At 37.5% G+C, this 26000-nt stretch overlaps 1 protein-coding gene across 1 annotated transcript in view; it reads right to left on the bottom strand.

The window, feature by feature from the left end:
* Nucleotides 1-298: 298 nt before the first annotated feature.
* Nucleotides 299-26000, bottom strand: part of LOC100344752 (transmembrane protease serine 11C-like) — a 62037-nt gene continuing 36335 nt past the window's right edge. The window contains exons 5-10 of the mRNA XM_089302704.1: nt 25363-25526; nt 14325-14363; nt 10971-11142; nt 9211-9470; nt 7832-7974; nt 299-1908 (exon numbers count right to left, since the gene is read on the bottom strand). Of these exons, the coding sequence (XP_089158830.1) occupies nt 1747-1908; nt 7832-7974; nt 9211-9470; nt 10971-11142; nt 14325-14363; nt 25363-25526 (940 nt within the window). The 3' untranslated portion in view covers nt 299-1746. The remainder of the gene's footprint in view (nt 1909-7831; nt 7975-9210; nt 9471-10970; nt 11143-14324; nt 14364-25362; nt 25527-26000) is intronic.

The following is a 26000-nucleotide window of genomic DNA, read 5'->3' as shown; positions in this document are numbered from 1 at the left end:
TTTACATGATTTTGAATATTATTACCAGAAGGTAGCATATTTTGCATTGGTAACAACTATTAATTTTAAAAATCCATCCAGCATTTTTTCCCTGGAAATGGCAATCAATAACCCCACATCCTCCATTGAAAAAGTGGTATGTGAATCTAAGCTTGGCCATTCTTGACCTGTATACACTTGGTTTATTTTGTTTATTCTGAGCTTCTTTTTTTTGTTGTTTTTGTTTGTTTGTTTTTTGTTTGTTTGTTTGTTTGTTTGTTTTTTGACAGGCAGAGTGGACAGTGAGAGAGAGAGACAGAGAGAAAGGTCTTCCTTTGCCGTTGGTTCACCCTCCAATGGCCGCCGCGGCCGGCGCGCTGTGGCCGTTGCACCGCGCTGATCTGATGGCAGGAGCCAGGTATTTCTCCTGGTCTCCCGTGGGGTGCAGGGCCCAAGCACTTGGGCCATCCTCCACTGCACTCCCTGGCCACAGCAGAGAGCTGGCCTGGAAGAGGGGCAACCGGGACAGAATCTGGCGCCCCGACCGGGACTAGAACCCGGTGTGCCGGCGCCACAAGGCGGAGGATTAGCCTAGTGAGCCGTGGCGCCGGCTCATATCATATAATGTAGCATAATTGTTAAAAGTGTGAGTTTTGGAGTGGAATTGTGTGATTTTGAATCCCAGTTTAGTCCATTATAAACTGTCTGGTCTTTGTAAAGTAATTTGACTTCTCTATACCTGAGTTTTATTGTCTATTTGATTGTGATCAGAAGGGAACCATCTTCATGGGTTCGTTGGGAGAGTTCGATATAATAATACATGTGAAGCATGTCTAGTACATAAGAAAGACCCAATAAAGGTTTGTTTTATCATTAATGCGATTTTTGGGATTGTATGAGAAAAATTACATTATAATGAAGGCTATTAGTGGTAGCTGTAAATGGTCAATGATGAAAAAGAGAAGGACTAAACTATTGAGACATTGGTGGACTACTGTCTGAGAAAGTACATGATGAGAAGATACATTGGAATGCAACTAACCTATTGATTTGGCATAATATTGCATTTTTAGACATGTGTGCCTTTGTCTTGAATATATGTGTATGGGCAAAAAGACAGTGAAGCAGACAGAAAGCTTCCATGTTATTTATTCTGGTGCATAATTTCTATTATTGAGAGAATGGGACTAACTCAACAAACATTGTAATCTATTCAGTCACCTATGGGGACTATTATATTGTTTTGTGTCATTCAAGATAATGAAGCCATAAATTGACAAAGGATTAGAACTAGCACAAGGGCCAGAAAGATAATAGATTTTTTGAGTAATTTTTATAGGTAGTATTATTGCAACTGACTGAACTATAACCTACCAATATGTTGACCTTGTGGAATCCATTCTCTTGTCAGCAGAAAATTATGTGTTCAGAAGGTAGTTTATTATAAACACCTATTCAGTGATTTTCCAAGGGGATCTGGATCTGCAAATTAGCAGAGTATTTCCTTAATAAACCATAACCTGTATTTACTCATAATTACTTCCAATATGGAAAGGAGTAAAGGGAAAATTGCATATTCTGATTCATAATCTTACTGAAATTTTGTCAAAGCCTAATAAAATTTTAATTGTTCTAAGATTGTTTATATTTAAAATTTCAACATTAAATGTGTGTAGGGAAAGGTGATCTTTAAAATTTGGCTTGGGAGTGACATATAAACATAACAATATATAAGCTTCGAACTATAATCCACAGAGGACTTCTACACTAGAGACCAGTTTTGGACATGATCCAGTCTCTGTAGTAGGTCACTCGGGTATAGATACCAGGCTTGTTTGGAAGAGCACATTCATCTCCCCAGCTTACAACACCGGCAAGGAACCATATGCCTTTAGAATCTGCACTAACCAGGGGTCCACCAGAGTCACCCTAGAGAGAAAAAAGATATATATATATATATAATCACTAAAGTTTAAAGGTGAATATTGCCCATTTTTCTCTTTTATAGTGAAGATAGGAAAAGACAGACAACCCTAGATATTTCAATATTAAAATGATTCTAGTCTAGAATATCTTTGTAGCCTATGAAAATTCATTTCAATCATATATAGTAATATAATAATGTCAAACATGTATGAAAAGTTTCAGTTATTATCCAAAGGAAGTATTTGAAGATATTATTACTATGGAATTGTTAGTATTCTGGGGAACTCTGATTATCTTCCCAAATTCTCCTGTTTGAAGATATTGGGAAAAACCAAACTGGACTATTGCTCTTCCACTCTTGTGTGAATATTACTCTGATTTTCAGAATTGTGTGATTTGGCTGTATCCCCTCTACATCTCTTATAATTTTTTAAGGGAAAGAGTTTATTAGGGGAAACCTGACAGACTGGAGGGAAGGGGCGAAGGAGAAAAAGAGGGAGAAGGAGAGCATAAGAGAGAGATCCAGAGAGACATCAAGAGACAGAGAGACAGACAGAGATCAGGAGGTGGAGAGAAAGAGAGCCACATGTTCAGGAACACGTCCTTTAAAAACTTTGGTGGGGGGCTGGCAGGGAAGTAGGGGCATCGAATCTCATTAGGATGGGAGTGGGGCTGACACCAGTGGTTGGGCCATGTGGCCACCTGGCTTCCAGCAATGGTGGCAGGGGCTAGAGCCCAAGATGGTGTCAGTTATAGTTTTTAATATACTGATTTTTAGCTCATTTCCCCAGGATAATGGAGCACTTTAATACTGAATATTCCTTTTCTCTAATCCTTTTAATTACCCTGGATAATTTTAACATCTATTGGATGATACATCTAATACCTTAGCTGACAACCTCTTGGTTTTTTTGACTCTGACCATTCACATCTTAAATTCAATCTTACAGTGTTACTTCAGGTTACCTGGAAGTGTTCCACCCCTGAAAAACCATTTTTCAGCATTATGATAGCATTTACCAATCCCTTAACATTTTTTTTGTTTCACTTTTCACTCTGTACTTGCTCTTCAACCTCACTAAGAATGGCAGTTATTTGACTTCCTTCTTTTCTGTTAGTGTTTTAGCTCAAGTCTTCCTTCCTATCTTTCCTTATGTAGGCTGCATTATTCACCCTTACTAGCATCCTCAGCTCATTACCTTATGCCCCACCATAGCCTGGACCAAACCACTCAATGTGAAATAAAACCATATTGCAAATTTCCAGCCTCAGGCTAATTCCTCTCAGCAATATTTACAAATCTCTGGCCAACTTCTTTTCTCATTTTCCAGGGCAGCAATTTTAAACTTTTGTCATTTCATAATTGTATAAAACACAGATTCCTCACTCTGAAGCTAGTATATTACTTTCAGAATCTTGGAATAAGTGAGAGTTAAGAGGTGGCAATCCCTCCATTCTTTGTCTTGTATCTTTTGACTTCTCAGTTCACCCATATCAGTCTACAATTGTATCTGCTCTTCTCAAACAGATGGATATATTTTGTCTTAAAAAAACATGAATTATGATTGACAAATAAACATGTTTTTTAGATGTGTGATGTGATGTTTTGATATACAAATGCATTGTGAAATGATTCCCCCATGAAAATAATTAACCTATCTACCATCTCTCAGAATTACTATTTTATTTTTATTTTTTATATTTTTTATTTTTTAAATTTTTTTATTTTTTTGACAGGCAGAGTGGACAGTGAGAGAGAGAGACAGAGAGAAAGGTCTTCGTCTTCCTTTTGCTGTTGGTTCACCCTCCAATGGCCGCCACGGCTGGCACGCTGCGGCCAGCGCACCGCACTGATCTGATGGCAGGAGTCAGGTACTTCTCCTGGTCTCCCATGGGGTGCAGGGCCCAAGCACTTGGGCCGTCCTCCACTGCACTCCCTGGCCACAGCAGAGGGCTGGCCTGGAAGAGGGGCAACCGGGACAGAATCCGGCGCCCTGACCGGGACTAGAACCCGGTGTGTTGGCGCCGCAAGACGGAGGATTAGCCTAGTGAGCTGCAGCGCCGGCCTTATTTTTATTTTTTGGAGAAAGTACTGAATATCTACTCTCTTAGCAAATTTCAAGTAGACATGTCAGTATGGTCACCAAGCTATACTTTAGAACTCTTAGTCAAAGGGTATAAATTTTCAGTTAAAAAATTAGCAAGTTCTAATATCTCTCCATATTCCTCTGACTCCCAGCTCCAGGAATATGTTTTGATGAGTTTGATTTTTTAGATTTTACATATCAGTGAGAACATTTAGTATTTTTTTTGCTATGTCTGACTTATTTTACTTAGCATAATGTCCTCTAGGTTCATCATGTTATCACAAATAGCAGGATTTCCTTCTTTTTTTCTGACTTGAATAATACTCCATATACATATATATGTGAGAGTATATGTGTATGTAGTGACATGTGTAATATATTACACATGTGATATATATCATATAAAGTGATTTAAGAAAATGTGATATATATACACACATACATATATATCACTTTATATACTCATTCATCTATTGATGAAGTTAGGCTGTTTTCATATCTTGGCTAATGTGAATTTGCCAATATGTTTATATGAATCTGGGGCTACAGATACCTCTTTGAGATACTGATTCGATTTCCTTTGAATGTATATTCAGAAGTAGGAGTGCTGCATCCTATGTTGGCTCTATTTTTATTTTTCTGAGGAACTCCATTCTGTTTTCCATAGTTGCTTTACCAATTACCTCCCAACAAACAGTGTACAAATGTTTTCTTTTCTTGACACCCTCATCAACACTTATTACCTACTTTGATAATGGTATCTACTATGCATTAGGGTTATATTTCATTGTGGTTCTAATTTGCACTTCTGTGATGATTAATGATGTTGAATACTTTTTTGTTTATCTTTTGGCCCTTTATATGTATTCTTTGGGAAAACATCTGTTTAGGCCATTGGCTCACTTTTAATTCATGTTATTGGTTTTTCTGGTATTGTATGAATTTCTGATTTCCTTAAAGGATTGAAAGGAAGAGATTTTACAATGTTAGCAAAGTGTGTGAAAGAGTCATCAGAGTAGAACAGTTTGGAAAATGTGGAAGAAAGCTTAAGTTAGTGGAAAGTTCAAATACCTGTATAGGAGAAGGAGATTGGGTAAAGAACACAGATAAGAGATTAGCCTTCAATAGTAGAAACAGCTTATTTATTGTAAATTGAGAGTAGAAGAATAAATACAAACATAAATGTATCAGGTAGAAAGGAAAGGAAAGGAGTTCTCATGTGATTGTGTTTATTTTTTTGGTCTGTGGGAGGAATTTTCATATGCTTAGGAAGATAAGAACATGGTGGAATTGGTAGGTTCTGAGTACAATTAAAGTTTGAAGAGCACTATCAACTATTTCTGCTAAAAACCTGTACAGTGTATTAAGGACCCACCTATTATTTTATGACTCCAGTTTACATGAAGATGAGATTTCTTTTTTTTTTTAAACTTCGGTTTTTTGTTGTTGTTGTTGTTTGTTTTATTTATTTGACAGGTAGAGTTATAGACAGTGAGAGAGGGAGACAGAGAGAAAGGTCTTTCCTCTGTTCACTCCCCAAATGGCCACTACAGCCGGCGCTGTGTGGATCCAAAGCCAGGAGCCAGAGCTTCTTACTGGTCTCCCATGCGGGTGCAGGGGCCCAAGCACCCAGGCCATCCTCCACTGCCCTCCCGGGCCACAGCAGAGAGCTGGACTGGAAGAGGGCAGCCTGGACTAGAACCCAGTGCCCATACTGGATGCTGCACCGCAGGCGGAGGATTAACCAAGTGAGCCACGGCGCCAGCCCCGAAGGTGAAATTTCTTTTAGCTGTGTCCAGAACCTCACACATAAGAAGAAATAAGGCTGATTGATTGCTCTGTGATTGAAGATTATTATGATGAGTGTGGGGGAAAGTAGAAGATAAGTCATTGAAGGTACTATAATGAAATGATTATTGAGATTTAATGTTATAACGAGTACCCAAACAATATATTTCACTTTGTGTTTCTATGGGGGTGCAAACTGTTAAACTGTTGAAATCTTTACTTAATGTATACTAAACTGATCCTCTGTAAAAAAAAAAAAAAAAGAAAAAAAAAGAAATTATCAACTCCCAACTTGACTATCACTGGGATTAAACATGACAATAGGTCTGATCTGATTTCATCATCATTTAAAAAAAATCATCTATTATTTTTCACTTTATGTTTCTGTGTGGGAGCAAACTGTTGAAATCCTTACTTAATGTATACTAAGCTGATCTTCTGTATATTAAGATAATCGAAAATGAATCTTGATGTGAATGGGAGGGGAGAGGGAGTGGGAAAGGGGAGGGTAGTGGGTGGGAGGGACGGTATGTGGGGGAAGCCATTGTACTCCATAAGCTGTACTTTGGAAATTTATATTCATTAAATAAAAGTTAAAAAAAATAATAATAAATAATAAGAATAAATGTGGCTTTTAGATTGTATGTGGTTATGAGCCATGAGGCTGGGGGTGATGAGACTGAGAGAAAACTGAGAAGAACAGGGATTTAAGCTCCCCATGACATCAAAGAAAAAAGTTTAGTGAAAGAGTTAGAAATTTGTAATTAAGATAAAATATGTAGGGGCCAGCACTGTGGCATAGCATGTTGAGCCACTGTCTGTGGTGCCAGTACCCCATATGGCTGTCAGTTTGAGTTTTGGCTGCTCTACTTCTGATCCAGTTCTCTGCTATGGCCTGGGAAAGCAGAGACTGACTTTTACAGCAAAATGGCTGGAATTGAAGATCATCATGCTAAGTGAAGTAAGCCAGACACAGAAAGATGAATTCCACATGTTTGAAATAAATAAATATATAGAGTATAAAAATTGTGTGAATGTCATATTTTTGGTATATTAAATAGTTGTAAATATTCTTTCCTCATTTTATGATCATTGTCATGAATCCCACATTATGTGCTATTAATATCCCTGCTTTCAAGAAAAATCATCTATCATATAGATATGAAGTAAATATAGAAAAAATGCTAACATTGTTAAATCAAATTTAAAAATGCTTCCAGGAACACAAAGAAAAAAATATCAGTATAATTTTAATTAAATACTTTGGCTGTTAAGTATTTTTTTTTTAATTTTTTTATTTGAGAGGTAGAATTACAGACAGAGAGAGGGAGAAATGGAGGAAAAGGTCTTCTATACACTGGTTCATTCCCCAAATGGCTGCAGTGGAGAGCTGAGCCAGTCCAAAGCCAAGAGTCTCCTCTGGGTCTCCTATGTGGGTGCAGGGGCCCAGACACTTGGCAATACTCCACTGCCTTCCCAGCCCAGAAGCAGATAGCTAGATTAGAAGAGTAGCATCCCGTATGGGTTGCTGGCATCACAGTCAGAGGCTTAACCTTTTATGCCATAGTGCCAACTCCATATTAAGGATATTTATGATTTTAAAAAATTTCCATCCCTTGAAAAAACAGAATTGGTTAATTGGAAATTTAAAATTACAAGGAAAGGGCTGGCATTGTGGGACAGTGGGTTAAACTGCCATTTGCAATGCCTGCATTCCATGTGGGAGTGCCAATTTGAATCTTGGCTGCTCTGCTTCTAATCCAACTCCCTACCAGGAAAGCAGTGAAGATGGCCCAAGTTCTTGGGCCCATGCCACCCAAGTGGGAAACCCAGATAGGGCTCTGGACTCCTGGCTTTGGCCTGGCCCAGCCTTGGCTGTTGCAGTCATTTGGGGAGTACACCAGTGTATGGAAGTGTCTCTCTCTCTCTCCCTCCCACCCTACCTCCCTCTCTCTCTCTCTCTCTCTCTCTGCCCCGCCCTGTGTATGTGTGTCAGTCTGTGGAAAAATTATAAGGGAAAGAAGCTTCTTGAAAATGAACTAGTAGCTTACCTGGCAGGCATCCACACGTCCCTCTGGGAACCCCGCACACAACATTCCAGATGTGATGACTCCAGCATATGCCTTTGGACTGTTGCACATCTCATTATCTATAATCTTTATTAATCCTTTTTGGAGTATATTAGGACTTTCCCCTAAAGGAGGAAACATTTACAGTTTTGTTAAGTTATTATTAATCTCTCTTGTATATAACTTTACCACTACGTACAACTTCTAAATCAATGTAAAACAAGTTTTAATTAAGGTTTTGTCACCTTTCTCAGTAACCAAGGAGCAACTAATGTTTATGAACATTACTTACGAATATTGTATTTAACTAGTACTAAAATATTCATACAAATATTTAGAAATACTTAAAAAGTACATCCATGTGTGATGGGATTTTTTACTTTTGAATTATTATAAAATATTGTATTTATTACATGTGTGTCCTAGAAAGCAAAATTTAAAATTCATGTCTTGAACCATACATTGTATTCTTATTTTTAGTTGAATTTGTTATTGTCATACTAATTTTTTTTTTGACAGGCAGAGTTAGCCCTGAGGTAGGCATTTGACCTGGTCATTAAGACTCCAGCATACCGTATGGGAGTGCCTGTGTTTGAGTCTTGACTCCAGCTCTTGATTAAAGCTTCATGTCAATGTGCACTTTGGGAGGCTGAAAATGACAGCTCAAATACTTGGGTTCCTGTCACCTACATGGGAGACCTGGTTGGAGTTCCTGGCTCCTGACTTCAGCCTCTCTCGGTCTTAGCCATATTGGCATTTGGGGAATGAACTAGCAGATAGCAGCTCTCTCTTCTGTCTCTGTCTCTGTCTCTGTCTCTCCCTCTTTGTCAGTTTTTCTGACTCTCAATCACTCAGTCAATCAAAATGGTTAATCCTATGTATTTTTTTCTAATTGTCCCTATTTTTCTATGACACGTGCATAAAACATGCTTTATAATTTAGTTATTTCTTATATTTTGTGATTATGGTCTGTTTTCCCTTACTAAGAAAGCAAGCCTCCCTGCTTTTTGCTAAGAAAATAAACAGGGATATTTATTTTACCCATTAATGTATCCAAACCATCTAGAATAGTATGTGGTACAAATTTGGTGATCAAAATAAATGTTTGTTAATTGGATAAATAAATAAAATAGAGGCAATTGAATTAAATAATGCATTTCTGTAAAAATGCCATTTTGTGGGAACTTGTGGTAAATAGTTCTATGAAGTTGTATTGTCTTGTGAATGTTAGGATGCTTTTCAATTATGCTCTTTAAAATGTTCTAAATAAAGTGTTTCTTAGGTTTAGTTGTAATTTTGAGTACTTTTCTCTTTAATTCCGAAAACTCCAACCATGTGATAGAGGGAGATTAGCAACTCACCGTCAGACTTTAATGTTCCCCATCCTGTGACTACCACTTTTGAATTGTTTGGGAATTTATAAGTAGCTTCTGGAAGACATGCTCTTCGGATCTTACTTGTATATAATACCGGTGAAGACAGATGCACAACAGCAATGTCGTTGTCGTGTGCTGGGTAGTGGTAGTTTTCATGGATTATAATATCCTTGACAGTTCGCTGTATTTGTGGATCACTTAAGAGAAGCCCAAAGCTTACAGTCCATTCTTTGGGGTCATTGGTCCTAAAAAAAAGTAGGTGTATCAGTAAAAAGTCCTGTACATTGGAGTTACAGGCATTTATATCTAAAACTTTGCAAAAATAATTATTTATGTTTTGAATGTCCATAGTGCTTAAAACATACAAAAATGAAGCTGTGTGTAAGAGAAAAAATAAAAATAACGATAAAATGAACAGACTTTAAATTACCAATAAACTATTTTTTAACAGCTAATCCTTAGAAATGCCATTGTAGTTCTTGTTTTATATGGAAGAGAATTAAGGAGATTAGGAAGGCAAGTAAGACAACATAAGATAATAAAATTAAATAAAAGCTGGACGAAGATATGGAACAGAATGAATTGATGGAAATAAAGGAGATAGTTTAAGTCCTTTTTTGAATTTTTGATTTTAATTTTTACTTGCCAATCAAGGATTTACATGTTAAATACTGAGAAATAGTTCTCTTGGGGCGTTTTCAAACTTTTTTACTAAAGACATGATAAACAAGTAAACATGATTTGGAGGGTGCCAATTGAGTTTGAGAGGAATTTTTTTAAAAAAATTCAATAAACTCCACAGAAAACCAATGGAAGTTAATGAAAAGAACTATCAAACAAAAGTGTAAAAATCTTTTAGGTAAACAAGGACCAACTTTGGGCACAACAACATATCTTTTAAGAAAATCGTCGTTTTAAGTAGAGCTGTGCATATATGGGAGGATGCTGAGTAAATTCAAATACTTATGACTAAATGTAATAATGATGAGAAAGAAATAGGAGACTCATTCAATTTTGGCTTTAATTTCTTCAGAAAACTGATGGAACTCTACCCTAGCAGTTCTCAACTGGGAACAGCTTTGTCACCTGCATTTGGCAATGTCTGGTGACATTTTCGTTTTCAATACCGAGGGATGCTGCTGGTCGGTAAGGGCAGGGCTGCTGCTGCATATTCTACAAGGCACAAGACAGCTTTCTGTAACAAAGAATTAGTTTCTGTGTCTTTTTTTTTTTTTTTTAATTTGACAGAGTTAGTGTGAGAGAGAGAGAGACAGAGAGAAAGGTGTTCCTTCTGTTGGTTCACCCCTAAATGGCCGCTACGGCCGCGCTGCGCCAATCTGAAGCCAGGAGCCAGGTGCTTTCTCCTGGTCTCCCATGCAAGTGCAGGGACCAAGCACTTGGGCCATCCTCCACTGCCTTCCCGGGCCACAGCAGAGAGCTGGACTGGAAGAGGAGCAGCTGGGATTAGAACCCGGAGCCCATATGGGATGCTGGTGCCACAGGCGGAGGATTAGCCAAGTGAGCCACGGCACCGGCCCCAGTTTCTGTGTCTTTAGTGCCACACAAACTCTGCCCTAGTTTGCCCATATCTGTTATGTTACTTATGAATCATTGAGCAATTCTGAGGCTATATTTCTTAATGTTGGACAGTTGGAGACACAGTTGTATGGCCATTGTGTCAAAAGACATTATCAGACTTCAGGTACTTAAGTGGCTTTGAGGCCTTCACCTGGGCCAGAGCTTACGTTACAAAACAGTGAGCAGCAGTCACAAGCCAGTTGTTGCTAATCAGAGTGGCTCCGCATCGGTGGACTTGGTTCTGCTGAAGGCTAGCTTGCCAGGGCCATTCCCCTTCCTCAGCATTCAGGCCTCCTGCAATTTTGTTGCCAGAGGGAGTTATTGTGCGTTGTCCACAGCCTGCTCAAAGTAGAGTTGTATTAGTACTGAAGAAGATTACTAACGCACATTATTACAGTGGGTGAATAATACATTTTTCTATTAACTGAGGGAAATTCACAATCCTACAGTAGTTAGAATGGACTTAACTGCCGACTTGAGATTTCCTCTCCTATCCCCCTTGCTTACATAGACTCCTTGTGACCTGAAGTAAGAACTAGGTGGAAGTAAATGCTTGAATTTAGAAGACAATAATTATATGATAAGTAAGTTGCACAAGGAAGTATATGCTTTTTATGGGCAACTGTTTAATGGGCAATTGTTGTCGGGCACTGAGTCCTATGAAAAACATCATAGGAACGTGAGAATGATTATGAATGTAAATGAGATATTGAGGAGACAGAGTGCATAGATAGAGTCACACTCAGGACACAACACACAACACTTGAGGAAAAGGAATAACAGGTGGTCTCCAAAGTTCTGTGCCTCTCTGCATCAGTATTGTGCTTTGGTGGTTATTTAGTTGCAGAGAAACAGCTAGAATCTTAAGTTTTTAAAGTAAATCTGTAGTAATAGTACAATGTAACTAGAATTTTGTCTGGCTGACTTTCCTTTGCAGACTCTCTTGACTGTTTTAACTTTGTTCCAACTGAAGTACTGAGCTTGTCTCTTACATATATGATATCTTTAATGGAGACTGTTGTTTCATTAATATATAGTTTTAGAGAAGAGGAACCATATATTTTTTTTCTTAAAAAATGTATCTCCACCATGGAGAGTCTTCTACATGAAGCTCAACAAATGTTTGTGAAAAAAAGTCTATACTGTATAGTCAAGAGGCATCATAAAATAAAAATGGTATTTGATTGCAAAAATCACTTTTCTGTGAGTATGCTAAAAAAACTGGAGAGTGAATAATTTGCCAAAATCAATGCAGGAGGCATAGATTAAAATGGTGGCTTTCAGTAAGAGACAGTTTTGCACACTGCCTCTCTGGGAAAAACTTGGCAATGCCTGGAGGAGACATTTTGAATTGTCACATTTGGAGGAGGAGTAGGCTACTGGTATCCAGTGGATATAGACTAGGGATGCTGCTAACTATCCTGTAACACAAAGAATATCCTCTAAAACAAAGAATTATTTGGCTCCACCTGGCAATAATATTGAAGTTAAGAAATAATTTGGGAAAGTGAGATGGTCAATTGCTTCAGAGATGCTAATTTATGTCACTGGGTGTACTTTGAAATATTCTTTCCTGAGACTGAAAAGGCACTAAAAGCCAGTGGAGAGTCATGTAGACCTTTTTCGAGGCCTTCGCTGGTCCTCTGAAGTCCTTTAGCTTGCATATTGCTTCTGATTCTGGGTTATTTTGTTGTGCAATTGAAACCTCAGACTGTTAAGGCATCCTCTTTATAAAAATCATTTAGCTGAATGGGCACTTTTGTGACTGCGGTTTCTCAGTGGGAGCTCTCACAGGGACTTCTTGAATGTACTCTTTGCTTTCCCTTTTTATTTTCACTTTTTTATGATGGACACTATGTAGGATAAAACACGTAATCTAGGACACAGAGGCAGCTCTCAGTCCCTTCTGTTTGGATAACTTAAAGGAAGTTGGCTTTTACTCAACTTCATTCAGAGGAATGTAAAAACAGACACTTCTCTGTGGGTTAGGAGAACCTCACCTAAGTATCTCTACTTCCCTGTTTCTGCTGTTATTCAGAATTCCAATATAATTTATATCTGCCCATCAACACCATTCTAAGTTCTCACTTGCTTGTGTCTGTTTTGCCTGTTAATCTGTCAGACATCATCTCTGTAATGTTATTACCACATTGCCAAAGTCTTACCTGGCACCTTATAGCTTCGTTACATCAAAAGAAATCATACAGCACATTTCAGGGATTTGAAACTATAATGAAGATTTGTGGCTGATAGTTTTGGAATGTCAGCAAATCTTACAACCTTACTGTCCTTCTAACTTCTACTCCATTGTCTGTTAATGCATTTTACACTTGATCTTAGCCAGAAGGCTAAGAAGCAATATGTTAATGCATTTTAATACACTCTGTCACATTCCAAAGCTCTCTTTCTTTAACCCTCTTTGATTTTTCTTGCTTACCCTTCCTCTTTAAAAAACTGATCAAAATTTTAGATAGGCCAAGTTAAATTTAGAATAATGATTTGGATGGTTGTCTAGTATTATCATTGGAAGGGTAGAGAAATTAGCCAATCTCTTTCTTACCACTCCTGTATTCCTGTCTTGATTGTCTCCCCTGAACCTGATAGATTCCCAGTTGTGGATTTTGATCTTATTGGTATTAAGTCTTTCATTGGAATGATTGGATTTAGATGTTTTATTAATTGCATGAGGATTGTTGAATCAAAATCTATGAGAAAGAAAAATAATCAAATATTGTTCTGCATGTGTATTTGGGCCAGGTTTTTCAGAAATAACTGTGCTATGACTAGGGGAGACACCTGGTTCTGGTGTGTGATTCTTGAATCCAGCTGCCCCTTTCAGTCTCAGTTCCCAGGTAAAAGCAGGTCATCTTCTGATACCCTGCTCCAGGTTTCAGTGACCCTGGAGATCACATTTCCTAGGGCAGGTGTTGGGAGAATAGAAGCAGAATGCCTTGGCCAGTAATAAAGAAGCTGCTTGTATCCAAGGCAGATTACTTTTCTGCACAATAGACTTGGTTTGGCTTTTAAGATCAGAATTCTGCAATGAATTCCTATTCCTGGAGTTTCCATGAACAACATAGAAAATACAAATAGTTAACATTTATTGTGTGCCTATTATGAGCCATGCAGTCTTTTAAATGCTTTACTTGTATTGCCTTATTTAATTTTCACAACACTTGGACCTGAGGCTTTGAAACGTTAAATAACTTATATGTAAATTCATCCAGCTATTTAAGTGGTAGATGCGAGACTCAAAACACATGAGAATAATTTTGGATTCTAAGTTTTAGTTGTTACTTCTGTCTCCCGATCCTCTCTGCCATGTGATAATGTGTGCCTCATTTAAAAGCCGTAACATCAGTCAATTTGAGACCAAGTACAGTGTCCTTCATGCAAGTTTCTAAAAGCAGGCTTCCTACTATACCTTTCTTGATACCACACTAACTCTCAAGTGGAAATCTTTTCTGGCATCTAAAGAATTAAGTTTTACTAGATAAGTAGCTCTTAGTTGATAAACTTACAAGTATTGAGAAGATTTTCTGCCACCGGCATTGAAATATCTACAAGTAAAAGAGATAAAATGGAAAATTTACATTTATGAATACATTTATTTTAATGTTAGTATTATTTTGTTTTGGGAAATACATTATTGTGTATACATAATCATCTTATTCAAATTAAAAAAAGATTTTATTAATTTATTTGAAAGGGAGAGAGAGGAAATAGAGAGAGAGGAAGAGAAAGAGAGAGGATCTTCCTTCTGATGATTGGCTCCCCAAATGGCCACAAACAGCAAAAGCTGAGTCAGGTTGAAACCAAGAGCCAGGAACTCCATCTGGGTCTCACACATGAGTGGCAATGACTGAAGTACTTGAGCTGTATCTGCTGCTTTCCATGAACATCAGAAGGGAGTTGCATCAGAAGCAGAGTAGCTGCAAGTGGAACTGACCCTCCCATATGGAATCAGGAGTTACAAGTGGAGGCTTAACCTGCTGTGCCACAATACCTGCCCCAACTTACTCAATCTTGATGGTATGTTTCTTTGCTCATATATTAGCACAGAGGGTAATAAAATTTTTTGTATTCATTCTTTTTTCTAAAGATTATGTCAAATTCCTCATCATTAGTTATAATATAATATATAATATTTGTTAAGGTATATATATATAGTTATATTTTGTAGTTGAATTCCTATTCCTGGAATTATATATATAATTATATATATATATATATATATATATCTTAACAAATATTCTAATAACCAGGAGAGAGTAAGACATTACTAGATTTAAGTGATTTTTTGTGTGTGTTGAATGCATTCTACTATATTTTACTCTTTTTAAAATAGATACCATTTGTGTTGTAAGTTTCAATTACTGGGAACATTTAGTTAAGGATGCCATCCCATTCTTATTTCTTCTGTCAAAAATAATTTAATTCTGCAATGAAGCAGAGATTTAACATTGTCTGCTAATCTCTGGATAGACAAATCATTTCAGATGATGTTACAAAATGAACTTATTTCCTCCATAGCATTTGGGTATGGACCCTACATCCCTGAGGAATTGCAAACCTGTTTAGTTCATATGGGAAATGTATGAGGAGAGTGTGCATAAATGAGTTCCAGATTTCACATGCTGAGAATGATAGACCTAGTAGTTCTTTATACTTAACAATTCCTCTTTTAAAAGGAATTATCAGATTCTGTAAGAATTAAATACTATAAATGTCAAGGCAGGTTCATTTTCATTATGCTCTTAGATTTCTATTAAAAATGGTGAAGGGAATCAGTTTTACCTACATGCCAACTACAATTACACATTCTTACATTAAGTTGCACAACAAAACAGGGAAACAAAAGGCTCCTTTAAGCAGAAAGACAACCTGTCTGAACAGAAAGGAAGGAGCAATTGAACTGTCAGGTGGCTCTGAGAAGAGATGAACCACACCTATTTAAAAAGAAAGTCAGCATAGTTCCATCACACCCTCATAACTGCCTTCCAGAGGTTATTAGTTTTATTTGACATGATACCTCTACAGTTCAGTTTTGAGTTGAGTGCATGGTAAAAATACGTTAACTCATATTAAGATTTTTGGAAATATCTAAATTTTTTACAAACCTATTCTGTGACCCCTACAAAACAGTCTTTTCTGCTTTAACTGGCTGCCTCCTTGCCTTCTACGAATGCTAAAAAAGGAAAAAAAACCTAACAGCGCATAGGGGAATTTAATGAGAAATATTCTTTTGAGTGTGAGGATAAATTGCTCTTAAGATGCTTGCACAGTATTCAAGAGAAGAATCTGCAGAGACTCATCTGAGGATTGTCACAAACAGAGCTGTTAATCTTGTACATTAGGTCTATTTGTCTTGTGTAATGGGCACATAGGGGCTTTTTTGTCTTAGCCATCTGGGGCAACATCTTAACCCATACTTTCCTTTTTGTATCTATTCCCAGAAATGCCCTTTCTAAAATTAATCAGTAGCCTTCTTTTCAGCATATCCTGTCTCTGAAGATGTTTATAACCAATTATGTTATGAAAACAGTAGCCAACAACCTGGGAGAAATTTGCTCTCACTTACATAAGTCCACTTTGCAGGACAAGCCAATATATGTTCACTGTGTAATGATAAATAAAATCTTCTGTTATGGAGTGCATAGATTCTGACTAAAATTTGATTACTTTGGAAACTTTCCAAGACTCTTCAAAAGTCACTGGGTTTGTGTCTCCTGAGCCCACGTCATTCATTTTCTGTCCTGAATAAACCTTATGTTAACCTACCTATAAAACAGAGGCTGATTATTTTCATCAATAGGAGGGAGTAAGAATTACTAGGGGCAAAATAGGCAAAATGCACTGTTGAACATTAGATTAGAAGTAATGCTTAGATGCTCTCTAAATGAATTGTGCTTGGTCTGTAATCACTCATGCTTGTCAATTTTGGATACACTGGTAAGAAGAACTTCCCCAAAACTTTGATTTCCATATACTATTTTTTCCTTAAAAAAAGAAATCTGAACCATATAATGATAATGAAAACTCAACTGTATGATTCTAAATTATAAGGAGGAATTTTATAGTAGTGAGAAATTCGTTTCTAATAAAAGTTTTATATAGGCCATGGACTGTAACTCCAGTTAGGTGAATTTACTTCACATGTTTCCTAAAGCTAAGTTAGTTCTGAATCCTACTTCTCAGGTAGTTTCCCTAGATATCTCACATTAAAATTTAGAGGAAATCAGTTGCATTCTCTTATGGAATGTATTTTATGGGATATTTTGAAATGTCCATATGGTAGATTTCTGAAAATCCTAAAACTATAAGTTCATATGGACAGCAACTAATATATAACTGTATTATTGAATAATAAATATTTCAAACCCTAAGTTCATGATTGCATTTAAAAAATACTTAAAGAAATAACCATTCTCAATGAATGAAATGCATTTTGAAATACCTACAGATCTGGTGCTCCACACCTTTCAAGAGACTTGTCAACATTTTCTCTGGAACAAAGTCAAGAATCAGGAAACAAGGGTGTGTGAAGAGCTAAACCACATATAAGAGATCAGTGCACTGAAGCTTATAATTAAACAAGAAGGCCCAATTCACTCTCATTCAAGGGGTGTTTGTTTTCCTAATCATATATATATAAACTGCTACAAAAATATTTAGTAGGAATTGGAAGAAAGTAGAAGAAAGAATATAAGAAGGAATACAGGAAGTATAAATGACAGCAAGAACCCTGGTTGACGTTGAGGGTAAAATAAAATATTAAGAACAAACATGAGAACTGAAAACACCAAATATTGGGGTCATTTGGTGAAGGTGCCAATGACCCTACATTTTCCAAAATACCTGGAAAACACCACAATATCAACTGTATATTGATTGATATCTATAGTGATTCAAGAGAAATTGGTGTTAAGTTTGAGAAAGATTTTTGTAAAAAGGAAAATTTAAGAAGATTTTTATAATTTATTGATGAAATAAGAATATAAACTATTCAGAAAATTCATCTACTGAGAAACACTTATTTCCAGGGAATTGTGGATGGTTCTCACACTGCTGAGAATATTAAAAGAAAACTTTTGCTTGTGAAACAGGATTATAGCTGAAGTTTTTTTGTGTTTTCTTTTTTTGACAGGCAGAGTTAGACAGTGAGAGAGAGAGAGAGACAAAAAGCTCTTCCTTCCGTTGGTTCACCCCTCAAATGGTGCGCTGTGCCGATCCGAAGCCAGAAGCCAGGTGTTTCCTCCTGGTCTCCCATGCGGGTGCAGGGCCCAAGTACTTGGGCCATCCTCCACTGTCTTCCTGGGCCACAGCAGAGAGCTGGACTGGAAGAAGAGCCACCGGGACAGAACCGGCGCCCCAACTGGGACTAGAACCAAGAGTACCAGCGCCGCAGGTGGAGGATTAGCCTAGTGAGCTGCAGAGCTGGCCTGAAGATTGGTTCTTAGTAAAGAAAGCACACTCTGGGAAATAGAATGCTTTTAAAAAAACACCTGCTAGTATTTATCAAAGAGTGATTAGTTGGTTCAATTTCTTGAAGCATGATACAGTTAAGCCAACCATTGTCTCAGGATTCTGCCACGTGGAAAAGATGTGTTCTACTAATATAATTCATATTGTAGTGTTGGTCAAAAGCTCACCAATGAGTACTGGGTCAAGCTTCAATCTTCTACTAAAACTCTTGATACAGAGACAGGACTATTACTCTTGTCTAGGAATTTTCTTGGTATTATTCTTTCTACTATTTCTATATAATTTGGAATTTTACTTAAATTAAGGTTTAAAGTAAGTATTTAAAATATTTTTCATGCCTACACAGTTTGCTAGGTTGAGTGTATCATCATAAATGAGGTGTTTTTGTGTGAGAAATTATTATTTTTAAAACAAATGAATCATACTTTTAAATATATATATATATATATAATTTATGAGCATTAGACTTTATAAGGTATTTCATTTGAAACTCTTGCTTTAACATGTGAGGCATATCTTTGCTTTTACAAGAACAGAACTGGATTTTTCCTTCCAGAGCTTGCGGGAGGGAGCTATCATGTGGTCATCTTTGCAGTTTTGTGTTTGGTGCACATACTCTAATGTTATCTTTTCTTTGCTGTTGTCTTAATAGTTGATGGCAGTGATGATAAAGTACAGGATGCTGTCAAGTCCACTTGTGTGAGGTATCACTTGCATTGCTCTACTTCATCTTTTTCTTAAAAATTTGAATCACATGAACATTAAATACTGTATATATGTGCTGTTTTGATTGTTGTCATAAAATAGCTTAACAAGATCATGTAAACAGTTAAAAATTAGTTAATGAAGCTGAAAGTGATTATGTAACTTGTGTTAATGATTGATGTGATTATTTATTGTAAAGGGATGTGGTATTGTATAAATATAGTGGGTATTGGGGCCGAAACTGTGGTGTGGCGGGTAAAGCTGCCGCCTGCAGTGCGGGCATCCCATATGGACAGCAGTTCGAGTCTCGGCTACTCCACTACTGAACCAACACTCTGCTATGGCTTGGGATAGCAGTAGAAGATGGCCCCTGCACCCACGTGGGAGACTCGGAAGAAGCTCCTGGCTCCTGGCTTTGGATCGTCTGAGCTCCGGTTGTTGAGGCCAACCCAGAAGTGAACCAGTGAACTTCTCTGTCTGTCTGTATCTCTCTGCTCCTCTCCTCTCTCTGTGTAACTCTTGACTTTCAAATAAATACATAAATCTTTAAAAAATAAGCAAATATAGTGGGTATAAATTTGGGAGTTTGGGAACACAGAATGACTTTTCCCATCAAAAGCAATGGGATTAGGTTAAGGAATTTTTCATACAAGAGATTTTTCAGGAAATAAATCTTTCATGCACAAAGAAAAACTGTACTATCAATGATGTTTTTAGGTTTCATGCTAAATAGTGAATTTGAAAGTCTTCTCATCTAATGAATTTAGAATGAATGGAGAAGAGCCCACATTGTGGCTCAGCAGGTTAAGCCACTGCCTTCAATGCTGGCATCCCATAGTGATGCTGCTTTGAGTCCTGGCCACTCTGTCTGCCAATCCAGCTCCCTGCTAATGTGCCTAGGAGAACATCAGAAGATAGCCCAAGCGTTTGGGCCCCTGCTACAAACATGGGAAGTTTGGATGAAGTTCCTGGCACCTGGCTTCTGCCTGGCCTAGCCCCAGGCTGATGGAGTCATTTGATGAGTGAGTCAGCAGATGGAAAATCTCTTTCTTTCTCTTTCCCTCTCTCTGTAACTCTTCCAAATAAAATTATTTTATTTATTTATTTTTTTAAGATTTATTTATTTGTTTGAAAGTCAGAGTTACACAGAGAGAGAAGGAGAGGCAGAGAGAGAGAGAGAGAGAGAGAGAGAAAGAAAGTCTTCCATCTGCTGGTTCACTTCTCAATTGTCCACAACGGCCGGAGCTGTGTCAATCCTAAGCCAGGAGCCAAGAGTTCCTACGTGGGTGCAGGGGCCCAAGGACGTGGGCCATCTTCTACTGCTTTCCCAGGCCATAGCAGAGAGCGAGATCAAAAGTGGAGCAGCCGGGTCTCGAACTGGCCCCCATATGGGATGCCGGCACTGCAGGCGGCACCTTTTACCCACTATACCACAGTGCCGGCCCCATGTCTTTTATTTTTAAAGTATGAATAAAAAAACATTGATCCTTCCCTGAATAACACCCTTGAGCAATACTGATTTTGTTAGTACCTTGAAAGGTAGCAGAGTTGTCATCTTTTATGGGATTTAGGAGTAATTGGAAAATGAAATTACACATAATATTCATGGATCTAAATAATTGAGGATAAAGGATTTAGGATTCATTTACATCTTAAATATGGAGATAGCAATGACTACAGTAGCACACATGTGCTTCAGTTGCCATGATTTCCAAATTGGGATTCTGGAAGAGAATTAAGCTCCAGGGCAACCATTCTGGGAAATGACTGAATTTCTCTTGTATGCATCCAGAATATGTCTCACTATGTATCATATTTGAAATAACTGATAATATAGTCACCCATGCCATCTTCCTTAGGGCTTAATTCTCATATGGGACTTTAGTTGAGAGTTGATATTCTTCCCTTCTATCCTGGCTGTTAGATGCAGCATTGATATTATAAAATTCATTAATTTATCCACAAGCTATTTACTACAGCCTGCCAGGCCCTGTGCTGGGCTCTGAAGATATAATGGTGAGCAAAAGTCAACATAACCCTTGTTGTCACATAGATTATTATCTAATGGGAGAGACAGTCAACAATCAAATGATCTCCTTAGGAAATTTATCATTAGAATCTGAGAGAAATGCTCTAAAGGAAAAGATGGGCTTCTGTAAGTGCTGTGTCAAAGAACTTGACTTTAACTGGGAAATTTGGCTAAGAATAGTGACTGGGTTATAGAGATCTGTAGGCTGAGGAACATGGGACTTTGGAAGTATTGTTGACAGTTTCAGCTATTATCATAAATGTATCAACTTTCAGTGACTGTTTTGTTTTACCAGTACCAATCCACATCGCATGGTTTACACTAGAAAAGCTTAAAGTACATTTGTTAACTGATGATATTAATCGTGCCTTTTATCTCATATACACTAATTGTTAGTGTGAACATAAGTGCACTTAAGCTTTTTGCTGAGAGGGACAATATTTTCTTTATCTTTGAAAAAGTTCATGGTGCAATGACTAATTTGTTTCATGCATTTTGCTCTGGAGCAGAAAATAGTAACCCACTTTCATTATTCTTGATTTTGCTACTGACCTGGGATAAATGATTTAACATGCATGGCAATTATAGAGGATACACGTACTATAAATTCCTAAGATTTGTAGTCTTGATCATTCATGGCAATGAAAAAATATCAAACTGGGGCCAGCGCTGTGGTGTAGCGGGTAAAGCCTCTGCCTCCAGAGCTGGCATCCCAAGTGGGCACCAGTTCGAGTCCTGGCTGCTCCACTTCTGATCCAGCTCTCTGCTATGGCCTTCGAAAGCAGAGGAAGATGGCGCAGGTCCTTGGTCTCCTGCACTCATGTGGGAGACCCGGAAGAAGCTCCTGGCTCCTGTCCTTGGATTGGCCCAGCTCCAGTTGTTGCAGCCATTTGGAGAATGAACCAGCAGATGGAAGACCTTTCTCTCACTCTCTGCCTCTGCCTTTCTGTAACTCTGCCTTTCAAATAAATAAATAAATAAATAATTTAAAAAATCAATCCAAAATGTTTTTACATAATTAAGAATCATTGATATGTGCATAGGAATAGAAAATGAATTTAATATGGGCATAAACAAAAAAGAATTAGCAAGGTATCTTTTATCACAATTTTCTGGGACCTGATCAATGTTTAACTAATATTTATTTAATAATGAATAGGGGCTGGTGCTGTGGCACAGTGGGTTAACGCCCTGGCCTGAGGCACTGGCATCCCATATTGGCACCAGTTCGAGACCTGGCTGCTCCTTTTCTGATCCAGCTCTCTGCTGTGGTCTGGGATAGCAGTAGAAGATGGCTCAAGTCTTTGGGCCCCTGCACCCACGTGGGAGACCCGGAGGAAGCTCCTGGCTCCTGGCTTTGGATCGGCACAGCTCTGGCCATTGAGGCCAATCGGGGAGTGAACCAGTGAATGGAAGACCTCTCTCTCTGCCTCTCCTTCTCTCTGTGTAACTCTAACTTTCAAATAAATAAATAAATTTTAAAAAATAATGAATACACAGATTAAGCCAATAATAGATTGCCTACATCGTTTTTCTAGTTATGTCAATATTAACCAAAAATTATTTAAAACAATTTGCCTGAAGTAGGTATAGTTATTAAGTGCTGAAATGTTAATGGATATTTTACTTGATTAATATTTATTTCTACAAGAGCAATAATTTTTTTCCCTGATTTACTTCATCCCTTAGGCTTATAAAATCTCTTTAGTTTTCTTATTGCCCTGTTTTAAATCCATATATAAAAAACATACATGTTTTTAAGACTTAAGACTAGTTGACTCTGGAGTGATCATCCAAATACTCAGTTGTCAGAAGAATAACTGTCATGGCTCAGAAAATATTCTTGGTTAGTATTTATTGAATACATGCTCTATGCCAGGCACTGTGCTAAGTGCTTTAGATACATGTGCTCATTTATTCTTAGGGAACGAAGCACGGTAATCTTTTCAGAGATGAAGAAACTAAGGCTCTGCTGGATAAAGTGATTTATTTTCTATGGGGACTTGGAAGTGGAGAAAAGGAATGATTGCTGCTGTGCTAGAGCTTTGGGGAATCATCCACTTCCTTCCCCTCACCCATAGAGCAGCCTGACTTTAGAGAGAGGTTAGGGGAAGGATTGTTTATAAAAACAATACTTCCCTTTCTCTCTCTCTCCCCCTCCCTCTTCTCCTCCCTCTCTCCCCCTCTCTCCTCCCTCTCTCCCCCCTCTTTTCCTTTATGTTATATATATCAGTGATTCATCTAAGCAGCTCTCTTTGTAAATCCACAGTCCACAGGATATACATTTGAGTGTGTTTTTTATCCTGATAAAACCCTCAAAACTAGTAATCCTTACTTTGTACCAATCCTGTTTTTTTTTTTTTTTGGCTGTATTTTTTTTTTTTAAACTTTTATTTAATGCATATAAATTTCCAAAGTACGACTTATGGATTACAATGGCTTCCCCCCGATACCGTCCCTCCCACCCACAACCCTCCCCTTTCCCACTCCCTCTCCCCTTCCATTCACATCAAGATTCATTTTCGATTATCTTAATATACAGAAGATCAGCTTAGTATACATTAAGTATGGATTTCAACAGTTTGCTCCCACACAGAAACATAAAGTGAAAAATAATAGATCCTGTTTTTTAAAGTGGTTTTTATGTACTAGTCTTTGAAATTCTTGCAATGAACCAAATGAAATACTTCTTAAATTATCATCATCATTTTTAGGATGAGATGGTAGATGGTAGACTGTGGTGCAGAAATGTTAAAGTAATTTTTCCAAAGTTACACTTGGAATTGAAATCTCAGATGTCTCACAGTGGAACCTGTGATGTTAAGGTGATGCATGTCACCTCTTTATATGCATAGTAATATAGTACTGCATTCATAATTCATTGATGCTAATAGTTCTGGCCAATGATGTCTAAGCCACTGTTGTAGGAGGCAGTGACTTCTTCCTCTATGTTAAGCAGTTGTGTGAAATGAAATCCACAACCTTGGCATACGTATGCACTGGTGTTAAGTAACAGAAATAGCGAGACAACATAAGTAGGGCAGGCTGTTCAATAAGGTGTGAACAGCAACCTTGACTGCCTAAGTAAGCTTTTCACTCCCCCCCGACCCCCACCCATGGCCAAATGGATCCATGAGGCATAGATCGGTTTATGTGGTGACCCGTGAAGATTTGTCACACTGACAGCTGCCTTGAATGTGAGCCAGGTGTCTCAGTGTGATTTTGGAAAACCGACCCTGTTAGCTGCTGGGTCGAACCTGCATCTGTGACCCTCTGGTTAGTTCTTTGAGGCATTTAGCTTCTATGAAGGATAAAGAGGGAGGAGTTAAGGACTTGTAAACAACACAGAGGTTAAGACAATACCAAAACACCATCTGTTGTTAAGGTGCTATGCATAACAGTCACTGATCTTTCATAAAATTTTAGGGTGGCATTATAACAAGTGAAATTATTGAGAAAAAACACAAATCTGGGAATGGGCCCCAAAATGTCTCTTTCTCTGGGATTGTGCATAATTTTTAGAGGAATATTAGGAATACAATGTGATATTACACATTTATATTTGAGTTCATATTTCAGCAAATAAATTTTAAAAATATATCTTTGGAGACAAGTTCTCAACAAATTTGAGAATTAATTTCTCTATCTCCTTTCCTTTGCGGTTACCACATATAGAGTAATTTGTGTGAGAAGAAAGGCATCTAATAACCCAGGAAGAGTCATGTTTCAGCAACATAATGGCTTCTTATTTAGGGGAAGCATGCTCAAGTTTTGTTTTTGATCTTTCTGATGTTTCATGAAAATGAACAGTTGGTCTAAAAATTTTCCCCCCAAATATTTTAGTCCTTCTTGTAAGGGTAGAAGTAGTATTTTGTCCTTGGCCATTTTTGTTGTAGCAAAATACTGATAGCCCAACTTAGCTGTGTATACTATTGGCCACCCGTTGATCAAGATTTGAGAGACATTCATTATTTTCATCTTTTAGAGACTGTCTTTCACAATAATGTTAGATGACTAAGATTAAGAATTAGATTATACATGAGAGTGAGAGAGATAAGATCCATTAAAGGTATATAAAAGAAGTAATTTGAATGTTAATGTAGCTCTAGCAATTCTGGAATTTGAGTCTAGATTCTTGAGACAAATAGAACTGAGGGAGGCATCATGACACACAGAAAGGTTAAGGCTACTATCATTGTATGTTAAATGATATTTAAAGGTTAAGGCTACTATCATTGTATGTTAAATGATATTTAAAGACAGGAATACTGTCTTTACAAAACAAAATATCATATTAAAATTAAAAGATGAAAATAATTCTGTATTATATATAGTCTTACCTGAAAATTTAAATGTGGAAGAATCTATAAGCAAAGACCCAGTTTCACCCTTTAGCTTCTGATATAAAATGGTTTCAATACTATCCCAATATTTTGCTGCATTATTTTTATAAAAAGATTTAAACTTCAGCACAGCATGTATTATCACTTTCCCTTTGGCTCGGCTGCAAAACATAAACAGACAAATAAATTGTGCTTTTATTACTGAACTCTATTACTCTTAGTGGGAGAGATGTATAGTTTCTAAATAACAGGTAAATGTTAAGATAATAACAAGGTAGAATTATGCTTCGCTTCATTACTCTCTCAGTACTTCCCAAGGGAACAAAAATGGCACTGGATGGACATAGTATAAGCAGGAGTGAACCTATTTTTTTGCCAAGGCCCATTTGGCCTTTTTTTAAAAAAAGATTAATTTTATTTATTTTGAAAGACAGAGTTACACAGAGAGGTAGAGACAAAGAAAAGGGTCTTCCATCCACTGGTTCACTCCCCAGTTGGTCACAATGGCTGGAGCTGCATCGTTCTGAAGCCAGGAGTCAGGAGCTTCTTCCAGGTCTCCCACGTGGGTGCAGGGGGCCAAGGACTTGAGCCATCTTCTACTGCTATCCCAGGCCATAGCATAGAGTTGGATTGGA

This window comes from Oryctolagus cuniculus, chromosome 8, assembly GCF_051225735.1.
Source record: "Oryctolagus cuniculus isolate XC-2025 breed Fujian yellow rabbit chromosome 8, ASM5122573v1, whole genome shotgun sequence".
NCBI lineage: Eukaryota > Metazoa > Chordata > Mammalia > Lagomorpha > Leporidae > Oryctolagus > Oryctolagus cuniculus.
The sequence above is the reverse complement of the archived record's forward strand: the minus strand, read 5'-3'. Positions and strand labels throughout refer to the sequence as shown.